We start from the raw sequence: 24,974 nt of genomic DNA, 5'->3' as shown, positions 1-24,974 counted from the left end.
TGGCTCATTTTTCCCTTTTTTGTGGAGTCAGAGCCTCACTGTGTTACCTAGGCTGGTCTCAAACTCTTGGACTCAAGCGATCCTCCCGCCTCAGCCTGCCAAAGTGCTGGTATTACAGGTATGAGCCACCATGCCTGGCCAAGACTTAGCTTTTTTTTTTGAGATGGAGTCTTGCTCTGTCGCCGGATCTTGGCTCACTGCAAGCTCCACCTCCCGGGTTTACGCCATTCTCCTGCCTCAGCCTCCCGAGTAGCTGGAACTACAGGAGCCTGCCACCACGCCCGGCTGATTTTTTTTTTTTTTTTTGTATTTTTTAGTAGAGATGGGGTTTCACCGTCTTAGCCAGGATGGTCTTGATTTCCTGACCTCGTGATCCACCAGCCTCAGCCTCACAAAGTGCTGGGATTACAGGCGTGAGCTACCGTGCCCAGCCTTTTTATTTTTATTTTTTTGAGACAGAGTCTTGCCCTGTCACCGGGCTGGAGGGCAGTGGCACCATCTTGGCTCACTGCAACCTCCGCCTCCCTGGTTCAGGCAGTTCATTCTCCTGCCTCAGCCTCTCGAGTAGCTAGAACTACAGGCGTGCGCAGCCACCCCCAGCTAATTTTTGTAGTTTTAGTAGAGACTGGGTTTCACCATGTCGGCTAGGATGGTCTCGATCTCTTGACCTCGTGATACACCCACCTTGGCCTCCCGAAATGCTGAGATTACAGGCGTGAGCCACCACGTTGGCCCTACTTAGCTTTTAAGATCCAGCTTTATTTAGGTGAAATCAACGTGTAAAATACACCTACTTTAAGTGTAAAATTTGGTAAGTTTTGACAGATGTATATACATCTCTATCACTATAACCATCACCACCATAGTCAAGATACAGAACATTTTTATGTAAGAAAATGTTTATCCAGAAAGAAAACTTTATCCAGAAAGCTTCCTGATACCTCTTTGTAGTAAGTACCCATGTTGGCCCCAGACAGCCATTAATCTACTTTCTCTTCCTGTAGATTAGTTTTACCTTTTATAGAATTGTGTATGAATGAAAGCATAGCTTGCTTTTTTTGTTTGTTTGAGACAGAGTTTCGCTTTTGTTGCCCAGGCTGGGGAGTGCAATGGCACGATCTTGGCTCACTGCAACCTTCGCCTCCTGGGTGCAAGCGATTCTCCTACCTGAGCCTCCCAAGTAGCTGGGATTACAAGCATGTGCCCCCACGCCCGGCTAATTTTGTATTTTTAGTAGAGACTAGGTTTCTCCATGTTGGTCAGGCTGGTCTTGAACTCCTGACCTCAGGTGATCCGCCCTCCTTGGCCTCCCAAAGCCCCGGGATTACAGGTGTGAGCCACCGTGCCTGGCCAAAATTTAGCTTTTTGGTAGTGAAAGCAACATAACTGTTTTTAAAAACCATGACCATTGAAATTTCGTTTATTGAGGTGAAATTCACATAACACAAAGTTAACCAATTTAAATTGTACAGGACAGTGATATTTATTACATTTACCATGTGTGCAATCATCAACTCTAGGTCAAAAACCTTTTCATGACTCGCAAAGAAGACCTCAAACCCATTAAACAGTCACTCCCCATTTTCTTCTCCCTCTAGCTCCCAGCAACCACCAATCTGCTTTCTATCTCTATGGATTTACCTTTTCTGGTTATTTCCTATCAATGGCATCGTATAATATATGACCTTTTCTTTCTGGCTTCATTCACTTAATGTTTTTAAAGTTCATTAACATTGTATACCATGTATCCGTATTTCATACCTTTTTAATGCTAAGTAATAGTCCACTGTAGGGATAATACCACATTTTGTTTTATATGTTCATCCACAGATGGATATTTGGGTTCTTTCTACCTTTTTGCTGTTGCAAATAGTGCTGTTGTGAACATTTGTGTATAGGTATTTGTTTGAATTCCTGTTTTCAGTTCTTTCATGTATATATCTAGCAGTGTAGTTGCTGGATTATATGGTAATTCTGTTTAACTTAATGAGGAACTGACATACCGTTTTCCACAGCGATTGCACCATTTTACATTCCTGTCAGCTATGTACCAGAGGTACAGTTTCTCTACATCTTTGTCAGAACTTATATTTTCTAGGGTTTTTTGCTGGTTTGTTTTAGCCATCCTAGTGAGCGTGAGGTAGTATCTCACTGTGGTTTTGATTTGTGTTTCCCAAATGACTAATGATGTTGAGCCTCTTTTCTTGTTTTTTTTGTTTGTTTGTTTGTTTGGCCATGTGTATATCTTTGGAGACGTATCTATTCAAGTGCTTTGCCCATTTTTAAAAATTGGGTTGTTTGTCTTTTTGTTTTTAAAAGAATTCGTTATATATTCTGGATACTAGATGTTTATCAGATACATGATTTGCAAATATATTCTCCTATTTTGTGGGGGTTTGTTTCGTTTATTTGATACTGTCCTTTGACACACAATTTTTAAAATTTTGATGATGTCCAATTTATCTGTTTTGTTGTTGCTTGTGCTTTTGTGTTTTATTTTAAAATCTTTGTTTAATCTGGCCGGGCATGGTGGCTCACGTCTGTAATCCCAGCACTTTGGGAGGCCAAGGCAGGTGGATCATTTGAGGTCAGGAGTTCGAGACCAGCCTGGCCAACATGGTAAAACCCTGTCTCTACTAAAAATACAAAACAAATTAGCCGGGCATAGTGGTACACGCCTGTAATCCCAGCTACTCGAGAGGCTGAGGCAGGAGAATTGCTTGAACCTGGGATGCGGAGGTTGCAGTGAGCCAAGATCACACCAGTGCACTCCAGCCTGGGTGGAATGAGACTCCATCTCAAAAAAAAGAAAAAAAAAATCTTTGTTTAATCCAAAATTATCAAGATTTACTGCTGTGTTTCCCCCTAAGAGTTTATAGTTTTCTTTTTTTTTTTTTTTGAGACGGAGTCTCGCTCTGTCGCCCAGGCTGGAGTGCAGTGGCGGGATCACTGCTCACTGCAAGCTCCGCCTCCCAGGTTCCCACCATTCTCCTGCCTTAGCCTCCCGAGTAGCTGGGACTACAGGCGCCCGCCACCTCACCCGGCTAGTTTTTTGTATTTTTAGTAGAGACAGGGTTTCACCGTGTTAGCCAGGATGGTCTTGATCTCCTGATCTCGTGATCTGCCCGTCTCGGCCTCCCAAAGTGCTGGGATTACAGGCTTGAGCCACCGCGCCCGGCCGAGTTTATAGTTTTCAATCTTACATTTAGGTCTGTAGTTCATTTGAGTTCATTTTTGCATGTGCGATGATGAATAGGTCATCAAGTGGTTATCCAGTTTTGCCTGCATCATTTGTTGAATGTTTCCCCATTGACTGGTCTTGGCACCCTTGTGGAAATTAATTGACCATAGACGTATGGGTTTATTTCTAGACCCTATTCTGTTTCATTCTTTGCTATATATCTGTCCTTATGCCAGTACTACACTGTGTCAATTATTGTAGCTTTGTAGTAGGCTTGAAATCAGGACATGTGAGTTCAACTTTTTTCTTTTTCAAAATTGTTTTAGCTGTTTGGGGTCTCTTGAAATTCCATTTGAATTTTAGGATTAGCTTTTCCATTTCTGTAAAAGGTATTGTTGGGATTTTGGTGGGGATTGCATTGAATATGTAGTCACTTTGGGAAGTATTACCATCTTAATGATAATAAGTCTTCCAGTCTATGAACTTGGGATGTTTCCATTTATTTAGATATTTCCTTCAGCAATGTTGTGTGGTTTTTAGTATACATATCCTGCACCTCTTTGGTTAAATTTATCAATAAGTATTTGATTTTTTTATTCTATTATAAATGGAATTGTTTCCTTAATTTCCTTTTTAGATTGTTTACTGCTGGTTTATAGAAATACAACAGACTTTTGTGTATTGCTTTTGCATAATGTAACTTCTGCTGAATTTTTTAGCTCGACTAGTACTTTTGTGGATCTTATTCTATATATAAGATTACGCCATCTGTGAATAGAGATAGTTTTAGTTGTTTCTTTTCAATCTGGATGCCTTTTATCTTTCTTGCCTGATTGCCCTGGCTAGGACCTCGACTACAGTGTTGACTAGAGGTGGTGAAAGTGAGCATCTTTGTCTTGTTCCTGCTCTTACAAGGAAAGCTTTCAGTCTCCTACCGTTGAGTATGATGTTAGCTGTGAGTTTTTTGTAATAACCTTTTATCGGGTTGAGGAAGTTCCTTCCCATTTTTAATTTATTGAGTGTTTTATCATGAGAGGTTGTTGGATTTTGTCAAACGTGTTTTTCTGCATTTATTGGGATGATCATGTGGGGTTTTTTCCCCCTACATTGTACTAATGTGTATGTAATACATATTTTATTTTTCCATGTTGAACCATCCTTGCATTCGGCCATTGAGATTTTAATCTAGGAGTCTATTAATTGAATAAGGATTCAAAATAAGGATTTCATATGTTATTTTTTAATTTTTTCACTTTCTGAAGAAATCTAAATATATTTTAAGTATCAGTAGAAGAGACGTATTTGTTTTCTTCTTTCTGTTTTTGTAAGAGTGTCAGTGGTTGATGGAATAATGTGAGGGAGGTAGTGAACCAGAGGTACTAGGACATATACTATAGGACTACAGTAATGAAGCAGTACTGATGGACAGATACACAGCCAGAGCAATGAAACTAAAGATGAAGTGTAGGAACAGCTCAAGTGTAGGTAAGCACTGAAGCTGGGCATGGTGGTTCACACCTTTAATCCCAACACACTGGGTGGCTGAGGTGGCAGAATCACTTGAACCCAGGAGGTCAAGGCTGCAGTGAGCCATGATCCTGCCACTGCACTGCAGCCTGGGTGGCAAGAGCAAGACTCTGTCTCAAAAAAAAAAAAAAAAAAAAATCAGTATTGTGCTGTCTGTTGTTAAGTTGAATCATTTTAGACCATCTAAAGTACAATTGATTCTCATCATTCACTCTACTTAATATTCTGTAAAGTTGCCATGAACACTGGAATAAGAAATACTAAACTATTGCTGCTTGGCAAATTATAGGGTTAGGTTCCTCTGAGCCTCTGGTTACAACATTTTCATCAACCAGTTGACACAAAACTTGCTTTATGTGTGTTTTTGTTTAAAGATGTCTTATTTAAAGTCTGTTGATTCATTGCACTACAACTCATGCCTGAACAGAGCTTCTCTAACACACAAATTTTCTCCATGAGGGACATCACAGCCTTCGTGCACTAGGAGTAGTAGACGGCACTTTAGCATGACACTTGGGGGCCACTCTAAATAGCAAACTCACCAACAAAAAACACAGAAGTCCAAAAAAGTGGCAATAAATAGACCTTCCATAGGGTACTAATTCACAGGATCAGAGCTGAAACAGTTGCCCGTTCACCCTCACCTGGGAAAACACGTGTCAGGTAATTCAAATTCTTCACTGCTCTGCACATGCACATGTCTGTAATGACAGGAAGAAAGTGTCGATTTGGAGGTTGCAAATAATTTTAATAAGTAGATGAATTTGCACATACAGAATTCACAAGTATCGAGGATCAGCTGTACATACTTTTTAATCTTAATTTTTTTCTTCATAATAATGTTCTATATGATGCTAATCATTAGTATCCTAACCTTTATATAACACTTAGGTTAAGTTAAAATACAAATACAAAGCAAGAATCTTCCTGGAGGAAAGCCTTTCGTTTGGAGTCCTAGGAGAGCATGGCCGAGGAGTCACTGAACACTATGGAATCAATGTAAGTTCCCCTTTTTAGGAATGTTTCGCCTCTTACGGGAGACATGTAGTTCCATTCTGCGAGGCATATATTTTTATAGGCACAAGACAGCACTCCTTAGCAGTTTGAAGGGTCACGAAACTTTGGTGTCTGTCACCTCAGTGAGCCCAGGATGGGTCTAGTCAGCCAGAAGAGGGAACCCCATCTTCCTTCTGAACTTATTAACTCAGAGTGGGTAGTCAGGGTTTGTGCCGTGTTTGCAAAATTGCATTTGAATTGGCCTTTAGTGTCTCTTCTCTAGAAATGGTTAAATGTTGCCTTCCAATTATTTCTTAAAATCATCAAGAATTTCCTGAGTAGTCTTTTCAGAAGTATTCATGACAGCAGAGAAACAGTACTGTTTCTAGTATTTTAAAATCTGTATTCTATATAATATGTTTGTGGGAGGTAGATACAGTTATGCGTGTGTGTGTGTGTGTGTGTGTGTGTATGTCAGTGTGTGTGTGTGTGTCAGAAACAGCACTGGCATGCATTCAGCAAAACCTCTTAAAGTCCCAAACAGAGTGAGGTGTCGTGTTCCTTTTCTGAGGGAAATGGACCCAGACTGCCCACAGTGCCTAGTGGGTTTTGCTCCTGGAGCCTCAGGGCAGAGGAAGTCAGCCAGTCTTCAACAGCTGTCTTACCAACCACCAAGGGAAGAGTTACAGAAAGCTTTTTCTCCAAAACATGCGCATAAGAGCTGTGCAACCTATGTTACAGAGTTGAAATATAAAAAACATAAATTGCCTGAGATTATCTACATCCCACTACTATGTAGTCCCAGAGAAAAATGCAGAGCAGAGTGAATATCCTGAGAGGCTGGATATAAGCACCTCCTCTAAGGCAGACTGACATTCAGCAGTTACGTGCACCGAGGAGATAAATGGAATAAATGGAAGTGTAATTCAAGCAAATTTAGCAGTACACAACAGCCTTTTTTAAGGCATGAAAATTTTTATGAAGGAAAAAACTCAAACTTCACTGCTGTAGTTTTCTGAATGCTTCTAGCAGTTGTCACTGAGGAAATACTCACAAGCGCCTGAGAGTAGAGAGCGGAATGTGTGGACTTTATTTGGATCCTGATTCAAACAGATGCTGTTAAAAGAAAATTTGGTGAGACAATCAGAGATTATTTGAACACTGAATATTTGAATATATTTAACATCAAATTTACATTTAACATTTAAAAATTGTTAACGTCTTAAGTATGATAGTAGTTTTGTGATTATGTTTTTGAAAGAGTTTTTATCGTTAAGAAATACACAGTGAAATGTTTATAGATGAAACCCCATGAAGTCTGGGATTCACTACAAAGAAATGATGATGGTGGTAGGGGATATAGATGAAGCAGGGTTGTCCTTGAGTTTATAATGATTGAATCTGGGTGATGGGGATTCTTTGTTCTGTTCTACTTTGTTCAGGCTTGAAATTTTTCGCAATGAAAGGTTTAAAAACGTTTTTTAAAAAGAGCAGGAGTGCAGAGTTTCTCTGTTGGAGCTATGAAACACTGAGGAAAACACTAGCTGTGTTCTGACAGTCCATTAACATGCCCATCAGTAAATAATGATTGAATGCCTACTCTGTGCCCAGAATGGAACTTGGTGCCGAGGGCTGGAGCCGAAGATGAGCATGAAAGGAGTTCTGAGTGGTCAGAAAGATGTAGGACTCAAAGCCCATTAGGTCATTAGAGCACATTAGGTTCTTCTGCTGTCCGGTCGGTCAAAGATTCCATCGCCATGACGTTTGGATAAATTGATTTATGAAATGCTGAAAATCATGTTGAATACAAGAATAAAGTGCTCAAAACTTCAAGAGACTTATTTTTATTTATCTCAGGTGCATCCCATGGGGAAGGCCAGCTAGACCACTGTTTTAGCAAGGAAATAGTCTTATTTTGTACCTGTGACTGCTTTTAATTTTGAACAGCTTTGGGTTTTATCTTCTTATGATTTATTTGTCTTTGCTATGAGTTAATTTGTCATGTATAATGAAATGGTAAAAATATATAAAATGAGACAGTTTCAGAGATGGGCCATGAAACTACAGTTCATTCAGCGATAGATGTTATATGGTTTATTTTTTATTTTCATGTAGATAGGTAGTTTGAATCCAGATGTTAACAGACATTTGATGCTGTTACATTTTGTCTCTAGGGCTGAAGTTGGCCTTTTTTTTTACACTGTGGAATAACTGTCACTCCTTTTCTGGCAGATTGATGATATTGATCTTATCAGTGCCAACATGGAGAATGCACTTGCTTCTATTGGAGGTTTCTGCTGTGGCAGGTCTTTTGTAATTGACCATCAGGTGGGTTCTTTTTTAAAAAAGGAGCTAAAACTGAAACTAATTTCTCCATTGGTCACCTCAAAATATAACTTTGAAACACAAAATTTTACTTAGTTTATCACACAATTTTTATTTAAATGTCAATTTTTAAAGAATCATTCAAAATACTTTCTATTTAGAAATGATTTCTCATTTAACAAAAAATCTTGTTTCTGTTACACGTATCATGTTTATTTATGGCTGGATCTTACCCCCGTCACCACATGTACACGCTGTTCAGTAGTTGTTTTAGAGAACTGATGCCTTAAAAATGTTTACCTAGAAAGGGCAGAGAATGTATATATGTGTCCTCAACTGATTTGTTTCTTCTCAGCGACTTTCCGGCCAGGGATACTGCTTTTCAGCTTCGTTACCTCCCCTGTTAGCTGCTGCAGCAATTGAGGCCCTCAACATCATGGAAGAGAATCCAGGTATAACCCTTGAAAAACCCGAGAAATCAAAGAGATTTCAGGTTACATTAGTTGTGTTACGGATTTACTTACTGGAGAAATTATTTGCCAGACAAAACTGGTTTGCAATTACACTATCTGGCCTTCGTAGGAAGAGTGGCAGTGAAGAAGCTGTTCCTGCCCCGGGGACTTGGGGTCAGAGCTTTTCTCCTGTGCTTAGAGCCAGGGCCAGAGCCAGAGCCAAAGCAAGGCTGGCTCAGATAGTGGGTGGAGATACTGGGAGGAGGAGGGGCTCTCAGCCAGTTCTGGGCCTAAACGTTCCATTGGTGTAAATAAGCCAGTCCTTATTTGGTTATTTGAGAAATCAGCTGAAGCATGCTCCTTTTTTATCTGTGTAATTTTATAAATATTGTGAGTTTTCGCCTTTAGCCTTTGAATCATCAGTTGGTACCGAAGCCAAGCCCGGTTTACCAGCAAAGAACTTACTCAGTGGGAAAAATAAAAAGTCTAAGAATTTAAAATGTGGCCTTTGGCTATGACAGGGCCACCTCTGCAAAGCTTAACACAGAAAGGGAGCTGCAGGCCCTACCCGGTAAAGTATTTCTGAATCTTCATCACTGATACAGAGAACCAAAAGATGTATGTCTCTGTGCTCATTCATATGCTTGCTTCTCAGATGGCCTGGCACTCCTAACTTCTCTTCAGATACTTTAGTTTTGGGATTTTCCTTGAATAAAAAAGGAAAATATCAAGAAAAGATTGTAAAAATTACTACAGTTGATTTTTTACCAAATTGTTTAGGATAAAGAAATAAGCAGTAAATTTGTGCCCTTTGATTCTTAGCCAGATTACCTGTAGGATCTTGATAAGAGCAAGAGGCATTGATTGCTCTTGAAAGCATCATTCCAGGTTTGTTGAAAGTGGGATAGTGAGGTAAGAAGGGGCCAGTTAGCATGCACCAGAGACGAAGCCTGGGCCTTCAGGGGAGCATGGGTTCCTGGCTCTGTTCGTATGTAGAAGGATTTGCAGCATTTTAAATTGATGAACTTGATCTGGGTCTTCAAAAATATTTTTAGGTTAGTACTATCATACGTTCCAAGGAGACTCTCAAATGTATTTTTTTCATCTAGGTATTTTTGCAGTGTTGAAGGAAAAGTGCAGACAAATTCATAAAGCTTTACAAGGGTGAGTTTTATATATTTTCAACCAACATAAAGTTTATCTGCACCACACTTAAACAACTAATGAAAAGTTTTAAATTTATAGGCTTGGGTCAGTTTGACCAAATTGCAACTAAGAAACCAAAAACTTAGTTCACTCACATTGGTTTATTTGTATAGAACCAGATCATCTGTTTTAAAGAATCATGACTTTGTTTTTCTGAAAATGAAACAAACTCATTAATAAAATATTACAACAGTACAGAAGATAGAAAGATGAAAATAACAACCCAACGTCTTACCACTGGAAATAACTAGGGTAAACATTGAAGCATCTCTCCATGTCTGCACACATACAGGGATGCCATTATATATTACATAATTAGATGACTGGGTTCATACCATCTGTGTTACTTTTTAGTAAATTACTAAGTTTTAACACAAGAAAAATAAGTGAAATTTTGTGAGTGTTTCTTTTTTCTTTCTTTTTTTAAACTACACAAGAGTCACTCTTTAAGATTCCTCTGTAGTTAAAAAAAGATCGAGGTTGGTGCTGTCTCCACGCACATTCCTGGTCTTATAGAAAGTGATTTCACATTGCCCAAGGTATTTCTTTTTGCCTTTCCTAAGGTGAGACATGCTTTCTTGGTCATGAAAGTAATCTCTCTGTTCCAGATATGGAAACTGGAGACTTTAACTAAAAGAAAAGGACAATTGATAAATGAATACATCACAGCTGTTCCAGATAAAGAAGGGGCAGAGACAATTAAAGTTCTGGGTGTGTCTGTGTGATAGTAACAGCAGTTCTTGCATGATTTATGGTAGGGAGATATATTTGTATTGGTTCCAGTTCCATTGGTTTGTGAAATATTAATATGCCAACACAGCCTAGCATATTGGAGTCACTGGAAATTGATCAGCGGCAGCCTCACATACCCTTCACTCTATGGTGTTAACCTGTCTTAGTTTCTAAGTCCAATCCTCCACTTTCCCCAGCCCTGTCACACTTTTTCTTTCCAAAATTCCTAGCCCTCTGTCTTCACTCCCCTCACTTTCAGCTAACAACCTGGCCTTATGCTGTCACTTGGGACTCTGTCATATTTCCTGACAAATCTACACACCTATGGGTATCTGAACCAGTCTTCCCTCCTGTAGACCAATAAATGTTGCTCCAACAACCACAGGCCCTTTTTTAAGGACTGAGTGCCTTTGCTTGTCCCTGCTACTTTGTCATCAGCCTGTTCCCTTTTTTGCATCATTTGATTAGCAGTCACGTCCACTTTAAATTCCTCTTGCCTGTCACCCGACATTTCCCTCTGCAACTTCCCATGTCTTTACTCCTCTCAGTAGCTATCATCTCCACGTCTTCATTTGCACTGGCAGCTCTGAGACCTGGCTTCTGCTACTGCCCTTCATCTGGACTGTTTTTGTGGAGGTCTCCACTGACTACTGAATCCAGTGGACCATCTTCAGAGCTCATCTTGATGTCCCATAGTTTTCAGCACAGGTGACCACTCTTTCCTTCTTTGGACTCTGCTACACTGCACGCCTGGATTTCCTCTTACATCTTTGAATGGTTCCATCTCGGTCTCTGAAGGCTTTCTTTCAACACCTTGTTCTTCGAGGCTTTGTTTGTGATTCTGTTCTTCTCATTACCTTCTTCCACACCTGGAGCTCCACATCATTTCATGACACCTGTATGTAGACAGCTCCCAGCTTCATATCTCCACCCTGGACCACTGCAGCTCCAGGTCTCACACTCAGTTGCCTGCTCAGTATCCACAGTTGGAAGACTCCACGGCACCTCATAGCAAACACGCATTCAAAAGGGTCGCAGGAGCAAACGTGCTGGTATCTAGATGGTTACAGAGAAGAGTGAAAAAACAGCAAAGAGGTCAAAGTTACAGGAGGGAAGGAGTAGGGAATCTAGTGGAAGATGAGGTCTGGGTCCTGGGCCATCCACACACAGGGACTTGTGAGCCCTGATGAGAGCTTTGACACACAGAGAAAGTCCTGGCATGGTTTTGAGCAAAAAAGTGACACACCCTGTCGGATACCCTAGCAAAATTACTTTTGCATGGTGTGAAAAAATACATTGAACAGCAATAAGAACAGAAGCAGGGAGACCAGTTAGGAGATTGACGCAGGCGAAAGGTGATGGTGACTCTGACCATGGTGGGATCCGTGACGTGAGAAGTCTGGGTATCTTCTGAAGGGAGAGCACACTGGATCTAGCAGTTCATATGCAGGGTGAGTGAGAAAGAGAAGACTCCAGGTGGAGCTTAGGGGGTTTGGTCAAAGTAAGTAGGTAGAGTCGCTAGTGAGAGAGAGTGATAGAACTGTGGAGAAACACTTACTGGGGAAGGTCAGCAGTGGTTGTGTTAAGCCCGAAGTGCCCGTCAGACATGGAGTGCAGAGCAGCAGCTGGATGTGCAAGTCTGAAGTGTGAGGAAGAGTACTGAGCTAGAGACAAATTTTTGAGTCTTGGGGTATAGATATTATTTGAAGCATTTCAATGTGAAGAGGTCAGAAACTTAGCCACGACTAGTCCGAGAAAGAGTGACCAGTGAGGAAGACGCAGGCTAGAAGAGCCTAGAGTCCTGGAATCCAGGGAAGAAATTGCTTATGTAAGAGGTCAGCCTGTGATATGCCACTGCTTACAGGCCAGACCAGATAACAGAACACTGATCCTTTGACTTCATCATGTAAAGGTATTATGACATGGTGAGCAGTTTCACGGGAGTGTGGGGTAAAACGCCTGCTTGAAGGAGATTCCGGACAGTTGGACACAGCTTAGATGACTATTTTGAGGAGTTTTTCTCTAAAGAGGTGCTGAGAAACAAGATAGTGGCTAGAGAAAGAAATTGGTCAAGAGAAGAATATTTCAGTTTAAGATTACTGAGGTCAATTTCTGAATAACGTCTAGCTAAGTATAAAACATCCTTTCTCCTACTGGTTGGCAGTACTGTCTCTATCATATACCAGGTTCCCATTTGTACTTAGGTCTGTTTTTGAACTGTCTCTTCCATTCCATTGGTATATTTGCTCATTACTCAGACTGTTTTTATTTTCTCTGTTTTTGTCACTGTTTTGGAATACAGGTTTATCACTAGTGTCTGTTTTTATTGCTGTTTTGGAATACAGGTTCCTCCAAAGTTATTGCTAGAATCTTGATTGGAATTGCATTAAATTTTCTGATGAATGTGGAGGGAATTGTCATCATGAACAAGAGCTCTTTAGTTAAATCTCCCTTTGTGTGTTGTAATGGAATTCCTATAAAGCCCTTGTACCTTCATGGAACCTTTAAAGGGGATTTTCAGACATCCTATAGATTTTGTTGCTGTTGTGAATGGAGTTGTCTTTTCTCTTATATTTTCTACTTTATTGTTAATTCATAAGAATATTACTGTTTTCTCTAAACTGACCTTATATCCAGGAGTCTTTCTAAACTCTTATTATTTCCAGTAGTTGTTTCATTCTGTTATGATGATGTACATAGAAGTCCTGTTATCTGCAATAATAGTGTTCTTTCTTTGCTTCCTAGTGCTTTTACATCTTAGTTCATTTTGTTATTTTATTGCTTTGGTCTGGGTCTCTAATCTGTATTGAACAGTGGCAATAATAGCAAACATTCTTTTCTTATTCCCAGTATAGAAGCACTTCTTCATTAAATATAAAACATCATGCTATGGGTTTTTGGTGAGTAGCCTTTATCAAATTACTCCTAGTTTTATTTTGTTTTGTGTTTTTTTTAAGAGACAGGATTGCTCTGTGTTGCCCAGGCTAGAGTGCAGTGGCTATTCACAGATATAGTCAACACACTACAGCCTCAAACTCCTGGACTCAAGTTAATCCTCCTACCTTCACTTCCCAACTAGTTGGGACTACAGGCATGTACCACTGCACCTGGCTAAATTATTCCTAAATTTGAAGACCTTTTGTTAAAATCATAAATAAATGTTGAACTTTATCCTTTTTTTTTTTTTTTTTTTAAACATCTATTAAGGTAAATCATAAATTTGTCTTATGGCTGAATTACACTGAAATATTTTCTGATGTTAAACCATCCTTGCATTCTTGAGAAAACCCTTCATTATAATATGTTTTTCTCCACTGTTAGATTTATTTAGCTAATATTTTAATTTGACTTTTTATATCTATGTTTATAATTTAAATGGATCTATAACTTTATACCAATTTTATGTAACATGGGAGTCAGTATTAGGGTAGCTTCACTAGATGATTTGGCTATTTTCCACTCTTTCTACTTCATGGCTCCACTGAGTAAAACATGGCTTGATCGTTTCTTCAAAAGTTGAGAGTAGGTCTCCCACTTTAAGGCCGTATAGGCTTGGAGCCTTTGGCTTGGGGATAGTTGTTGATTATCTCTCATATATCCATATTATTTTAACTATTTGTGTAAGTTTGATTTTGTGTGTTTTCATCGCAGTGTTTTCTTCCATATTTTTATGCACTGTCTCATTGCATTGTGTTCTTACTCTTCTTCAGCTTCTTGCATTTAGCTTTTGGTTTTATTTCTTATTTTCTAATAAATATATTAAAGATAAATATTTTTAGAGGCAGTATCTTCAATGCTTAGTTCTGAGTAATTTTTTTGTTCAATTTTTCTCTAATTTTTCACTTCTCTCATCCCTGAGGTTGAGTTTGGAAAAGAAAGTTGACATCCTATGCTGGTTTGCCTCTGTTTTCATTGTAATTGTAGTTATTGGTGCCTGGTTCTCCCTATAGACTGTAAGCACACAGTGTAGACCGTGGCTACCTTGGTGATTGCTCTGTCCCTGGGAGCTAGCCCAGTGCTTGTTTATCCGTTGGGATAAGATGATATGTCCGGCAAAGTCTTTCGTTAAAGAGTAATGTAATAGACTCTGAAACATGGCTTCTCTGAACTCAAGCTACAACTGTGTCCATTTGGTTTTAATTAAACTCATCTGACATTCAGCATCTAGGCAACCAGAGATAGGGCATTTTGTTTAATTCCTTCTCTCACCAGCATGTGAGGTGAGACCATTTGATCAAAAAGCACAAGTTAGATTTGGACCTCACGTGCCTTGTATTTCTTTTTTTTTTTCTTTTTTCTTTTGAGATGGAGTCTTGCTCTGTTGCTCAGGCTGGAGCACAGTGGCACGATCTCAGCTCACTGCAACCTCCACCTCCTGGGTTCAAGCGATTCTCCTGTCTCAGCCTCCTGAGTAGCTGGGGTTACAGGTACTTGCCACCATGCCCGGCTAATTTTTGTATTTTTAGTAGAGACGGGGTTTCACCATGTTGGTCAGGCTGATCTCGAACTCCTGACCTCGTGTTCCCCCCCGCCTTGGCCTCCCAAAGTGCTGGGATTATAGGTACAAGCCATCGTGCCTGGCCCCTTGGTATTTCCTGAGGAAAATTGAGGCCATTTGATTCATATGAAATGTTATTTGGAAAGCAATTTTTTTTTTTTTTTTTTTTGAGACAGAGTCTTGCTCTTGTTGCCCAGGCTGGAGTGCAGTGGCACGATCTTGGCTTACTGTAACCTCTGCCTCCAGGGTTCAAGCAATTCCCCTGTCTCAGCCTCCTGAGTAGCTGGGATTACAGGCACCCACCACCACACCTGGCTAATTTTTGTATTTTTAGTAGAGACGGGGTTTTACCATGTCGGTCAGGCTGGTCTCAAACTCCTGACCTCTGGTGATCCACCTGCCTCAGCCTCCCAAAGGGCTGAGATTACAGTCATGAGCCACCACACCTGGCTGAAAGCAATTTTTTAATACTCTGAGAATATATGACCTTAAAAAAAAAAAAAAAAGATACTTGATGTATGTGTTTAACATGGTCAGAATTTACACAGGAAATGGGTTTTGAAAGTGTATTGCTTAGTTTCTACATTAGTAAAGAACTAACCTAGGAGGTTCCCTCACATTCCACATCCTCAAGATTCCATGATTCAGACCTGTAGGCTGCTTTATTGAGAGATCTAGCATGATGCATTATATTTAAAGGAAGGAGATGCTAATTAATAATGTTCCAAGGGTGATTGGAAGGCCAGGTCAGATGAGTTTCCAGAATTCACATTATTGTAACATGCAGTAGTCATTCTGTAAAGGCTTGTCGAGTCCTAAACTGGGAAGATTCAGTTGTGCTACCTAGTGCTTTTTGTTGTTATTTCATTCTGAGGGAAAAACAAATCATTTTAGGTGAAACAAACTAAATGAAAGGATCTAAAATGTTTAGCCCAGTTTCAAATAGACATGTATCACATTTGTGTCCTAGGAGGTAGGTCAAAACTCAAATAATATTTGTTATCATAGGATAAAATAGACTTTAAATGAACCTGACTGGATATTAATAATGTGGCATAGCATCTCCTGACAGCTATAGTACAACTACAGGATTTAATTTAATTTAATTTAAAAATACAGGATTTGGCCCCTAAAGATCTGTCTTTGAGAAGCTACAGATTTTTGTGCTGTTAATCCTAAGTGAAAACAAAATAATTTTAATGCAAGTAAAATCTAAAACATAACATGCAAATAAGGACATTTTTCTATCTAAACATATTGCTATTAGTCAAAATATAATGTATGTTTGGTTTTTGTTGGTTTTTTTTTTTTTTTTTTTTTTTTTGAGACAAGGTTTTACTCTGTCACCCAAGCTGGAGTATAGTGGCACAATCTCAGCTCACTGCAACCTTGACCTCCTGAGTTCAAGCGATCCTCCCACCTGAGCTTCCCAAGTAGCTGGGACTACAGGTGCAAGCCACTACACCTGGCCAATTTTTGTATTTTTGTTTTTGTTTTGTTTGTAGAGATGGGGCATAATGTTGTTAATGTTAGAAATCATCCCTGTAATTAATGAGAAACAAAATAAAAACTAAAGACATAGATAATAAGGAAGCGTAACATAAACTGTAGTGAGAAGCTTGTGAAGGATCCAGACAGGGTGAAAAATAGCAAATGATGGAGCAGAGCCTTCCCTAAAGTGGGTGATGAAGAAGGCCCAGCAGCAGGCAGTGCTGGAGCTGGGCCCCAGCATGTGCAGCCAGCACAGGGAAGAACAAACATCAGAGGCGAGGGAGCACATGGCAAGGGAATGACAGACCAAGCTGGGGCCCAGAGGACCTATAAGAAGGGGCGCCCAGGCGGGAGTACGGTGCACAGACTCTCTGGTGGGAGGCTGGGGCCATGAGACCCGGTCCTGCGCTCAGGAAGCCACATCACAGGCAAACTTTTTTAGAGGAGGAAGCACCGCCCAGGGTGCCTCGCTTCGCTTTCTTTGTTGGAATTGGAATAATGCTCCCCGTCAGTCGCAAGCTTCTGTACATTCACTGTGCCTTGACATTGTGGACTTCTAACATTATTTCTCCGTGAGTGATCTTGGAGCCTGGAAGGAACTTATGGCTGTGTGTGTGTTTCCCTTCTTCAGGATTTCTGGATTAAAAGTGGTGGGGGAGTCCCTTTCTCCAGCCTTTCACCTGCAACTGGAAGAGAGCACTGGGTCTCGCGAGCAAGATGTCAGACTGCTTCAGGAAATTGTAGACCAAGTAAGTATCCATTTACTTGAGGAAATCCCCCCACACCACTTCTGCCCTTGCCCCAAGCAATTTTTTAATGTTATTTGTTAAGAAAAGTCTGTTTGCCCTGAGAGAAGAGAGTAGAAAGGAAGATGCTGGTGACCCACTCTGGACATGGAATCTTAATCCTCCAGGTCCTTCCTAGCTTCTGGCCATGGTAACGGGCAGCAGGCCCTCCCATTGGGTCAATATGTGGCTCCCTCCAAAGTTATTCTGTTTTGTACCACTTTGCATTTAAATATACTTGGCCTCTCCTCTGAAAAATTAGCCTTGCAGAAAACTCACTTGCTCACCATTTTACAAAGCCAGGCTTTCCTATGTGTAGTTGGGGGAGGCATTGTGTGTGGGCATCGCACACATTCCTGGACAGCTGACTGTCCCCACAGCACAGCTCAGGGACAGTCCACTCGCAGTCACCCTGAAGTTAGGATGCTCTTGTATCTTCCAAAAGTTATTTTACTACTAATTGTCTAAGAAACACATCACCAGGGAAACCACTTGCCCATTTTCATCTGGCAGCACTACCCCTCCAGAGTGCTTCCTGCCCTGGGCACGTGGGTTTACAGTGATGCAGGGACAACAGAAGTTTCTTTAAAAGGGGGAGGAAGAGCAGCGGAGTAACCTGGGCAGGAAGGACTCAGGAGGGGCAGTGGAATGCCACCCACCCTGCTCCCCTCTTCCAAGTCCTGGGATGCTGGACATCTGCTTTCAGAAGAATCTGGACTTTTATGTGGGCTGCTGCTGCTGCTGCTTTTAGAAAAGTCTGACATGTACCTAGTATGTATTTGAGAATGCAAATGGGCATGATTCTGCTTCCTTGTCCAGAGGCTGTAGCTATGAGCGATGCTACCAGGCTTCTGGGGTCATAATGGCAGCTACCACCTATCATGTGCCTTTCCGAGGCCAGGCCCTGTCCTAAGCCTCATCTGCCTATACAGCCTCTCAGGCAGGCTCTTCTAGGCCACGTGGCTGTGCAGTATACAGACCGGGTGTGCGGGCAGCCTCTGCTGCCTCCCTGGCTTCAGCTGTCCTATGTCCCAAATGTTTGAGCCACATAATCTGGAATAACAGATTTGTGGAGAACTTCATAAAATTTGTGGCCTTCTAGAGTCAGCTACATTAACAAAAACATAAAACAAGCCCCAGGATCTGAGCTTCCTAAAGAAACGTGTCAGCTTATGAATGATCAGGCTGGAGCTGCTTATCTTGTGAGGTGAGGAAATGCAGCTGATGTCCCCTCAGGAATAACTCTGGACATGAAGACTCTCTCGACAGGGAAAACATCCCGCTGCCTGCTTTACTACCTCATCGTTTGTGTTGTGACGTTCCTTAAATACATACAAACACAAAACTAAGCATAACGTGTTTGTGATTAGAGTTCTCATACAAATGGAAAACTAAAACAAATGTGTAAATTAAATACATACTAGATGGACAAGCCAGTAAAATTCCCATTCATTTCGTTACCTTCATGAGGCAGGTGAATTTGTTGTTTTCAATAGACTTGCCCCAGCGGGACAGCTGAGAGCTGTGTTTGCAGAGCAGGCTCATGAGCTGCACACGCCAGTGTTGGGTCTGAGTGATGGCTCCGCCGTTCTCACTGAGTCTCTTCTCGAACTGCATCGGGACAGTTGTCCACACATACTTCATGATGAGGGACAGTCGCCTCCTTCAGATGCCAGTGTATTCATTGCATAGTAAATCCACCTGTGTTCTCTTTTCATTAGATAGCAACAGCTAAAGTCTTATTACTGCTTTGTAGCAAAGAGAGACGCAGAGGAGAACGTGTGAATGAAGCAACTCGGTGTTAAAATACTGTGCTTACAAGGATTAGCCACGTAACGAAAGAGGAAGTGAAAAGTCTGTGGACAGCTCACAGATCTCAAACTCCTGTCTGGGCCTGGTTTGATACTGGTTCTCTTAAGGAAATCCTCTTGCGAGTTGAGTGAGAAGAGAACAGTCTGGGGTAGGGAACAGAATACTATCTAGAAACTTCATTTATATATATATATATATCTTCCCACTTCTGTGCATCATCATAGCTTCCATTTGTAAAATCTTCCGGATCTTTCGTCCCACTTGCCTCATCTTCTTTTCAGTATTTGAAGGAGAGGAAAGAACCATGCCGCCGTAACTCTTACTTAAGTTTCGCAGATCTGAGAGGCTTTGCCAAGTTTATTTTGAGTTGCTCAACAGGACACTGTTTTTACAAACTGAGCTATTGTTTATAGTGTCTCTTAACTAGCCAGGGCTAGAAACAGAGCCAGTCCAGATGTTTGCAGGAGTTCACTTTTCCAAGCACACTTGCAGAGCCTGGAGTCAGCGGGAGGCTGTTGTCATTGCCTGGTATGGGTTTTCCATCTCTTCCTCGCAGCCTATGACGTGACCCCTCTTCAGGCAGATACCTTTACTGCCAGACACGTGGAATGGTTGTTCTTTCCTTTACACTGGCCTTTGCTCTGTTGCTACTTTTTTTTAATATAACGCACATACCACATACCATAAAATTCACCCTATTGAAGTATATCGTTAAGTGGCTTTTAGTATCATACATGCAGTAGGTTGTGCAACCGTTACTATCTCATTCCAAAACATTTTCATCACTCCAGAGGGAAAACACTGTAGCCTATTACCTTGCTCTGGTGTTTATGCTTTCTTTATTTTAGTAGAGATTGTTTTCATTTTTTCTTAATGTTGACAGATGGTTAATATGTAGGAAAGCTGTGTAAAACGTTGTTAACGCGAGAGTCTGCAGTGCCCAGCGGCCCCATGCCCAGATGCCACATGTGGACATCGTTTTTGCTAATATCTGAAGTGCAATGGTTTTTCTCTGACACAGTCCTACTGGTGGTGGTGGTCTTAAGTCCAGCCTGCAGGACTTTGCTCGCACCATTTCCTCATGTTCTAACTCTGCTTTGTCTAAATGGTAGCCACTGGCTATCTATGGCTGTTTAAATTTAAACTAAGTGGAAATAAAAGGCACAACTGTGACCTCTCAGTAGCACCAGCCACATCTCCCTGTGCCCAGCAGGCACACAGTGCTCATGGCGACTGCTGGGCACTACAGAACAGAGGGATTTGTCATCGCAGAAAGTTCTGTGGACATTGCTGCCAAAGTGGTGGTGTAGTATCTTGGTGATATCTTCTAGCAATTATGATTGGAAAAGTGAGTTAAAGCTACCATTGCAGGATTTCAGCATTCGCCCAGTTTAATTACCGCCGTGTCTGAAGTCCAGGTTGCTGACATGTTCTTTTTCCTCCTGCAGTGCATGAACAGAAGTATCGCGTTAACTCAGGCGCGCTACTTGGAGAAGGAAGAGAAGTGTCTCCCTCCTCCCAGGTCGGTGACATTCAAATATGACCTTAGTTTTTTCCCCTGCTCTGAGCTCTATGAAATACATTATCTTTTGAAAAGTTTTGAAAGACTATCATAGGCTAAGGAAGAATATGTGTCATTAAAATATAGTACATTACCTGTTTTCTGCTCTTAAACTAGAAGTGTTTTAAATTTTAACTGAAAAGCTCCCGAGGACTCACTGAGTACCCTCTCAGTTAACTCAGAGAAATGTCTGGGAGCCCAGGAATGAACTCGGGCAAACTGAGTTTCCATCAGCTCATATCTGCCACATCTGAAAGGTGGCACGTGCCGGACCAGGAGTTCTGCCACAAGGACTGTCCTGCAGGGACGATCGGCAGTGTTGGGTGGGGGTGGGCACACCTCTCCACTGCTCCTTCAGTCAGCGACACTCACTAACACTTGGGGAAAACCAAGCAACGGTGGGGAAAAGCTGCAGCATCAAGAAAAAACACCAAAAGTAAAAGACGAATGTTTAACACTGGGCCAGGCAGTCACAGCAGGGGGCATGGACATGGTCAGTTCTGCCCTGGGGCATTCATTGCCCAGGCTTTTGAGAGCAGGTGATGTCTACACCAAGCCTGGAGAAGTGTGTGTGTTGGGCATCCGGTGGGCATCGTGGCTTTCCATCAGATGCGGTGGTGTGTGCTTTGCTCAGGGTTGTCAGTGGCTTGGAGACCTCCAGGTTCATCTGGGAGTACAGACTGGAAGCTGCAGAAGAGCTGGAGAGAAGGGTCCTGAGGCCAGGTGCCAAGTCAGGGAGGCTGCAGGAGAGCCCACTGGGGAGTTTGAATGCTCTGCTGGCCTGGAGCGCCAGATCAGGATTTGGAAGATCACTGTGGTAGCAGCTCAAAGCACCTTAAAGACCCTGCCCTTCTCAGCCAAGCGCAGTGGCCCACACCTGTAATCCCAACACTTGGGAGGCCGAGGTGGGCAGATCACTTGAGCCCAGGAGTACAAGACCAGCCTGGGCACCATGGTGAAACCCCATCTCTGTAAAAATTAGCCGGGCATGGTGGTGCACGCCTGTGGTCCCAGCTACTTGGGAGGCTGAGGTGAGAAAATCACCTGGTTCTGGGAGGTGAAGGCTGCAGTGAGCTGAGATCACTCCATTGCACTCCAGCCTGGGCTGCTCCCTTCATCTTGTATTGCACTTACCCAAAGGTATAATCCTACATCCTACGTTTACTTGTTAGTAAGACTGTAGGTGCATGAGGACGGGAGCCATGCTGGTTTTGTGCCCTCGGGACTCCATGCACAGCATAGTACAGCTCAATAAATATGTGTCACATGCATGAAGCAGATGTTTGCAGAGGGAACGGAGGGGACAGAGGTAGCATTGCCCTTTCAAGCTATTATTTCTTTGATTTCCTGAAAACTTGAACATTTCTGTCATACCTTAGAGAATTACAGAGCTTTCACATTGCTATTGACATAAATATGCATAATCCAACTCTCGCTGGTTTGAGAAGGATGGAATTCCTGCTTTGTGCCTGGCGCTGCCTGAAGCAGTACATGGTGGACAGGATGCTGTTTCCCAGCCTCTGAGGCAGGGCCTACCGCAACTCACTCTAACTGGGTATGCACTGGTGGTGTACGCCAAGGCCTGCAGGTTGCAGAGTCCCTGCCACAGCAACCTACCTGCCACAGTAGTGAGAAAGCAGCTGTGGGCAGCAGGTACATGAATAGACAGGCCAACTGCCAAGAGAGGTTTGTTTACAGAAATAGGAGGCAGTGGATTTGACTCTCAGGCCATAGATGGCTGACTGTGAGCGCAGGTCCTCACCTCATATAGATAATTCTTTTTTTTTTTTTTTGAGACAGAGTCTCGCTCTGTCGCCCAGGCTGGAGTGCAGTGACCGGATTTCAGCTCACTGCAAGCTCCGCCTCCCGGATCCACGCCATTCTCCTACCTCAGCCTCCCGAGTAGCTGGGACTACAGGCGCCCGCCACCTCGTCTGGCTAGTTTTTTGTATTTTTTAGTAGAGACGGGGTTTCACCGTGTTAGCCAGGATAGTCTCGATCTCCTGACCTCGTGATCCGCCCACCTCGGCCTCCCAAAGTGCTGGGATTATAGGCTTGAGCCACCGCGCCCGGCCTAGATAATTCTTTTTTGTTTTTTTTTGTTTTGGTTTTTTGTTTTTGTTTTTGTTTTTTTGTTTTGGTTTGAGAGGAAGTCTTGCACTGTCACCCAGGCTGGAGTGCAGTGGCGCGATCTTGGCTCACTGCTAGCTCCGCCTCCCAGGTTCACGCCATTCTCCTGCCTCAGCCTCCCAAGTACCTGGGACTACAGGCGCCCGCCACCATGCCCACCTAATTTTTTTTTATTTTTAGTAGAGATGGGGTTGGGGTTTCACCGTGTTAGCCAGGATGATCTCGATCTCCTGACCTCAATGATCTGCCTGCCTCGGCCTCCCAAAGTGCTGGGATTGCAGGCGTCAGCCACCGCACCTGGCCCACAAAGATAATTCTTTGTGTCCTTTACTGTTCTCAGCATTCGGGTTGTGGTCACGGTGGAACAAACAGCAGAAGAACTGGAGAGAGCTGCGTCCACCATCAAGGAGGTGGCCCAGGCCGTCCTGCTCTAGGGACAGTCCCAGGACCGTGGCCTCCTGCCACACAATAGGCAGACAGGACTCAAGACTCCCGCTGGCCACGGAGGGGCCTGAAGGAGAGCAAGAACATGTGGATCTTTGATAGGATTGTTACCAAATGATGTCAATATGGACCAATTGACCATGAGAAGGATGCTTATTTTTTTAAAAAGAAAACACGTCTAAAAGCCCAGGAACTGATTTTTTTAAAGAGGAAAACTAATGACAGTGTATAACTGATATTTAAATTGTGCATTTAGTACTATTTAAATGTTTTCTTACACTAGTATTTTATATTCTTTTGTTGTCGTTTAAAACTGGAGCTTCAGTGTCTCTTCCCTCCCTTCTAATAGTAATGATACAGTAAGCACTCCTTAACTCCTTAATATTTCATATAAAAATGACTGCAGCATTAAAGCTAAGAGGAACACTTCAACGTATGTGGTACAAATTTATGTTGAAGATCTAATTAAACCACAGATTTTCCACTCTTCATCGTGTGAAGCTAAATGGTGGCTAAAAGGAACACTTTTTGTGTGATTATTATAAACTTTGCCTTGTATTTGAATCCTAGAACTTTTGTACACACTAAGTATTGATGTCACACCATTTCTAAACTGAGCATCCCTAGCCAGAGAATGTTCATTATACTTCCTAAGTGAGCAATAATTTAAATCAGATGCTATTTTATTTTAATATAATTGACCTTTCTTTACATTTCTTATGTGTTCACCTCTAATCTGTTTTAGGAAGAGGGTTGGTTATTATGTTGATCCCAGAATATAAATAATATCCTTTATATTTTAGAATATCTCAAATGTATTCCTTTTCTGTATGGTGGGTTTGCCTAGGGACATGTAACTACAGGCTTTTTCTAAGCTAAGGAAAAAGATAATTTTTCTTTTCAGCTTACAGATTCCCGATGTCTACAAAAGATGTGAAAGCACTAAAAATACCATTTTTAAGCAGTACTTTACCTGTTTTTTCTTTAGCAAACCAGGTTACGTGGTATAAAGGTTTGTTATATGTGCCACAAGATAGCATATAAATATTACACCATCATTCCTTCTCTTGTTAAAGGTAGAAGAATAAAATTACCATTTTTATAATCTATGCTCATATTACTCAAATGATCTTCAACATCTTTTTAAATAACACGTATTTTTTGAATGTTCAGTTTCTATTTTGCTTGAGGTATTTTGTACGTATGTGCCTTGTGATGGCTGCTGCTTTAAAGGATAAAGTACTCTTTGGGGGATGAGTCTGGTTTGTTTTGTTTTATTTTTTAATGAAATAAACCTACATTCCTGATTATTAGTCTATTTGCATATGTAATATATCCAACAGAATAGTGTCTTAATTTTAACTCTTTTGCACTGGGGTAGTATTCTCTGTGTGTTGTTTTGTCTTATTTTAGAAAATAACAACTAAATTTCTTAGTTCCTTTTTTCACATCCAACCAAAGAATATATGGTATCTGAAGTTTCCTAGGTTCCTGCTGACCTCATAGGACTACAAAAATATCATGGCCATTATTTTCATAAATAATAACTTTTCAGCTTCTTTTATAATACTTTCTAAGTCAAAATAGCAACATCAAAATCATGTTTGTAATAAACTTTTTGAAAATATGACCATAAGTTTCTGGGAAAGATGGCGGATCAGGCACATTACTTCAATCCTTAAAACCAACATTGTAAACAAAAAGAACCAAAAGTAAAATTTTTATGTTACAATTATAGAGTGACCATAATCCAGTAATATATACCACAAAGAAATGTCTACTAGAAACAGTAAAATTTGGATCAAACTGAAGCAAAATGCTGAGAAAGTACAGT

General features: G+C 41.4%; 1 protein-coding gene across 3 annotated transcripts in view; it reads left to right on the top strand.

The window, feature by feature from the left end:
- Positions 1 to 24,453, top strand: part of SPTLC1 (serine palmitoyltransferase long chain base subunit 1) — a 74,429-nt gene extending 49,976 nt beyond the window's left edge. For 2 of the 3 annotated variants that reach the window (XM_025359177.1, XM_025359176.1), the window contains 7 exons: positions 5,600 to 5,707; positions 7,937 to 8,032; positions 8,385 to 8,481; positions 9,591 to 9,645; positions 17,040 to 17,157; positions 20,454 to 20,527; positions 23,037 to 24,453. In XM_025359177.1, the coding sequence (XP_025214962.1) occupies positions 5,600 to 5,707; positions 7,937 to 8,032; positions 8,385 to 8,481; positions 9,591 to 9,645; positions 17,040 to 17,157; positions 20,454 to 20,527; positions 23,037 to 23,130 (642 nt within the window). In that variant the 3' untranslated portion in view covers positions 23,131 to 24,453. The remainder of the gene's footprint in view (positions 1 to 5,599; positions 5,708 to 7,936; positions 8,033 to 8,384; positions 8,482 to 9,590; positions 9,646 to 17,039; positions 17,158 to 20,453; positions 20,528 to 23,036) is intronic. The other variant, XM_025359178.1, reaches the window with a different exon arrangement.
- Positions 24,454 to 24,974: the final 521 nt, after the last annotated feature.

The sequence above is a fragment of the Theropithecus gelada genome, chromosome 15 (assembly GCF_003255815.1).
Source record: "Theropithecus gelada isolate Dixy chromosome 15, Tgel_1.0, whole genome shotgun sequence".
NCBI classification, from domain to species: domain Eukaryota; kingdom Metazoa; phylum Chordata; class Mammalia; order Primates; family Cercopithecidae; genus Theropithecus; species Theropithecus gelada.
This window is presented reverse-complemented; position numbering and strand designations above follow the sequence as displayed.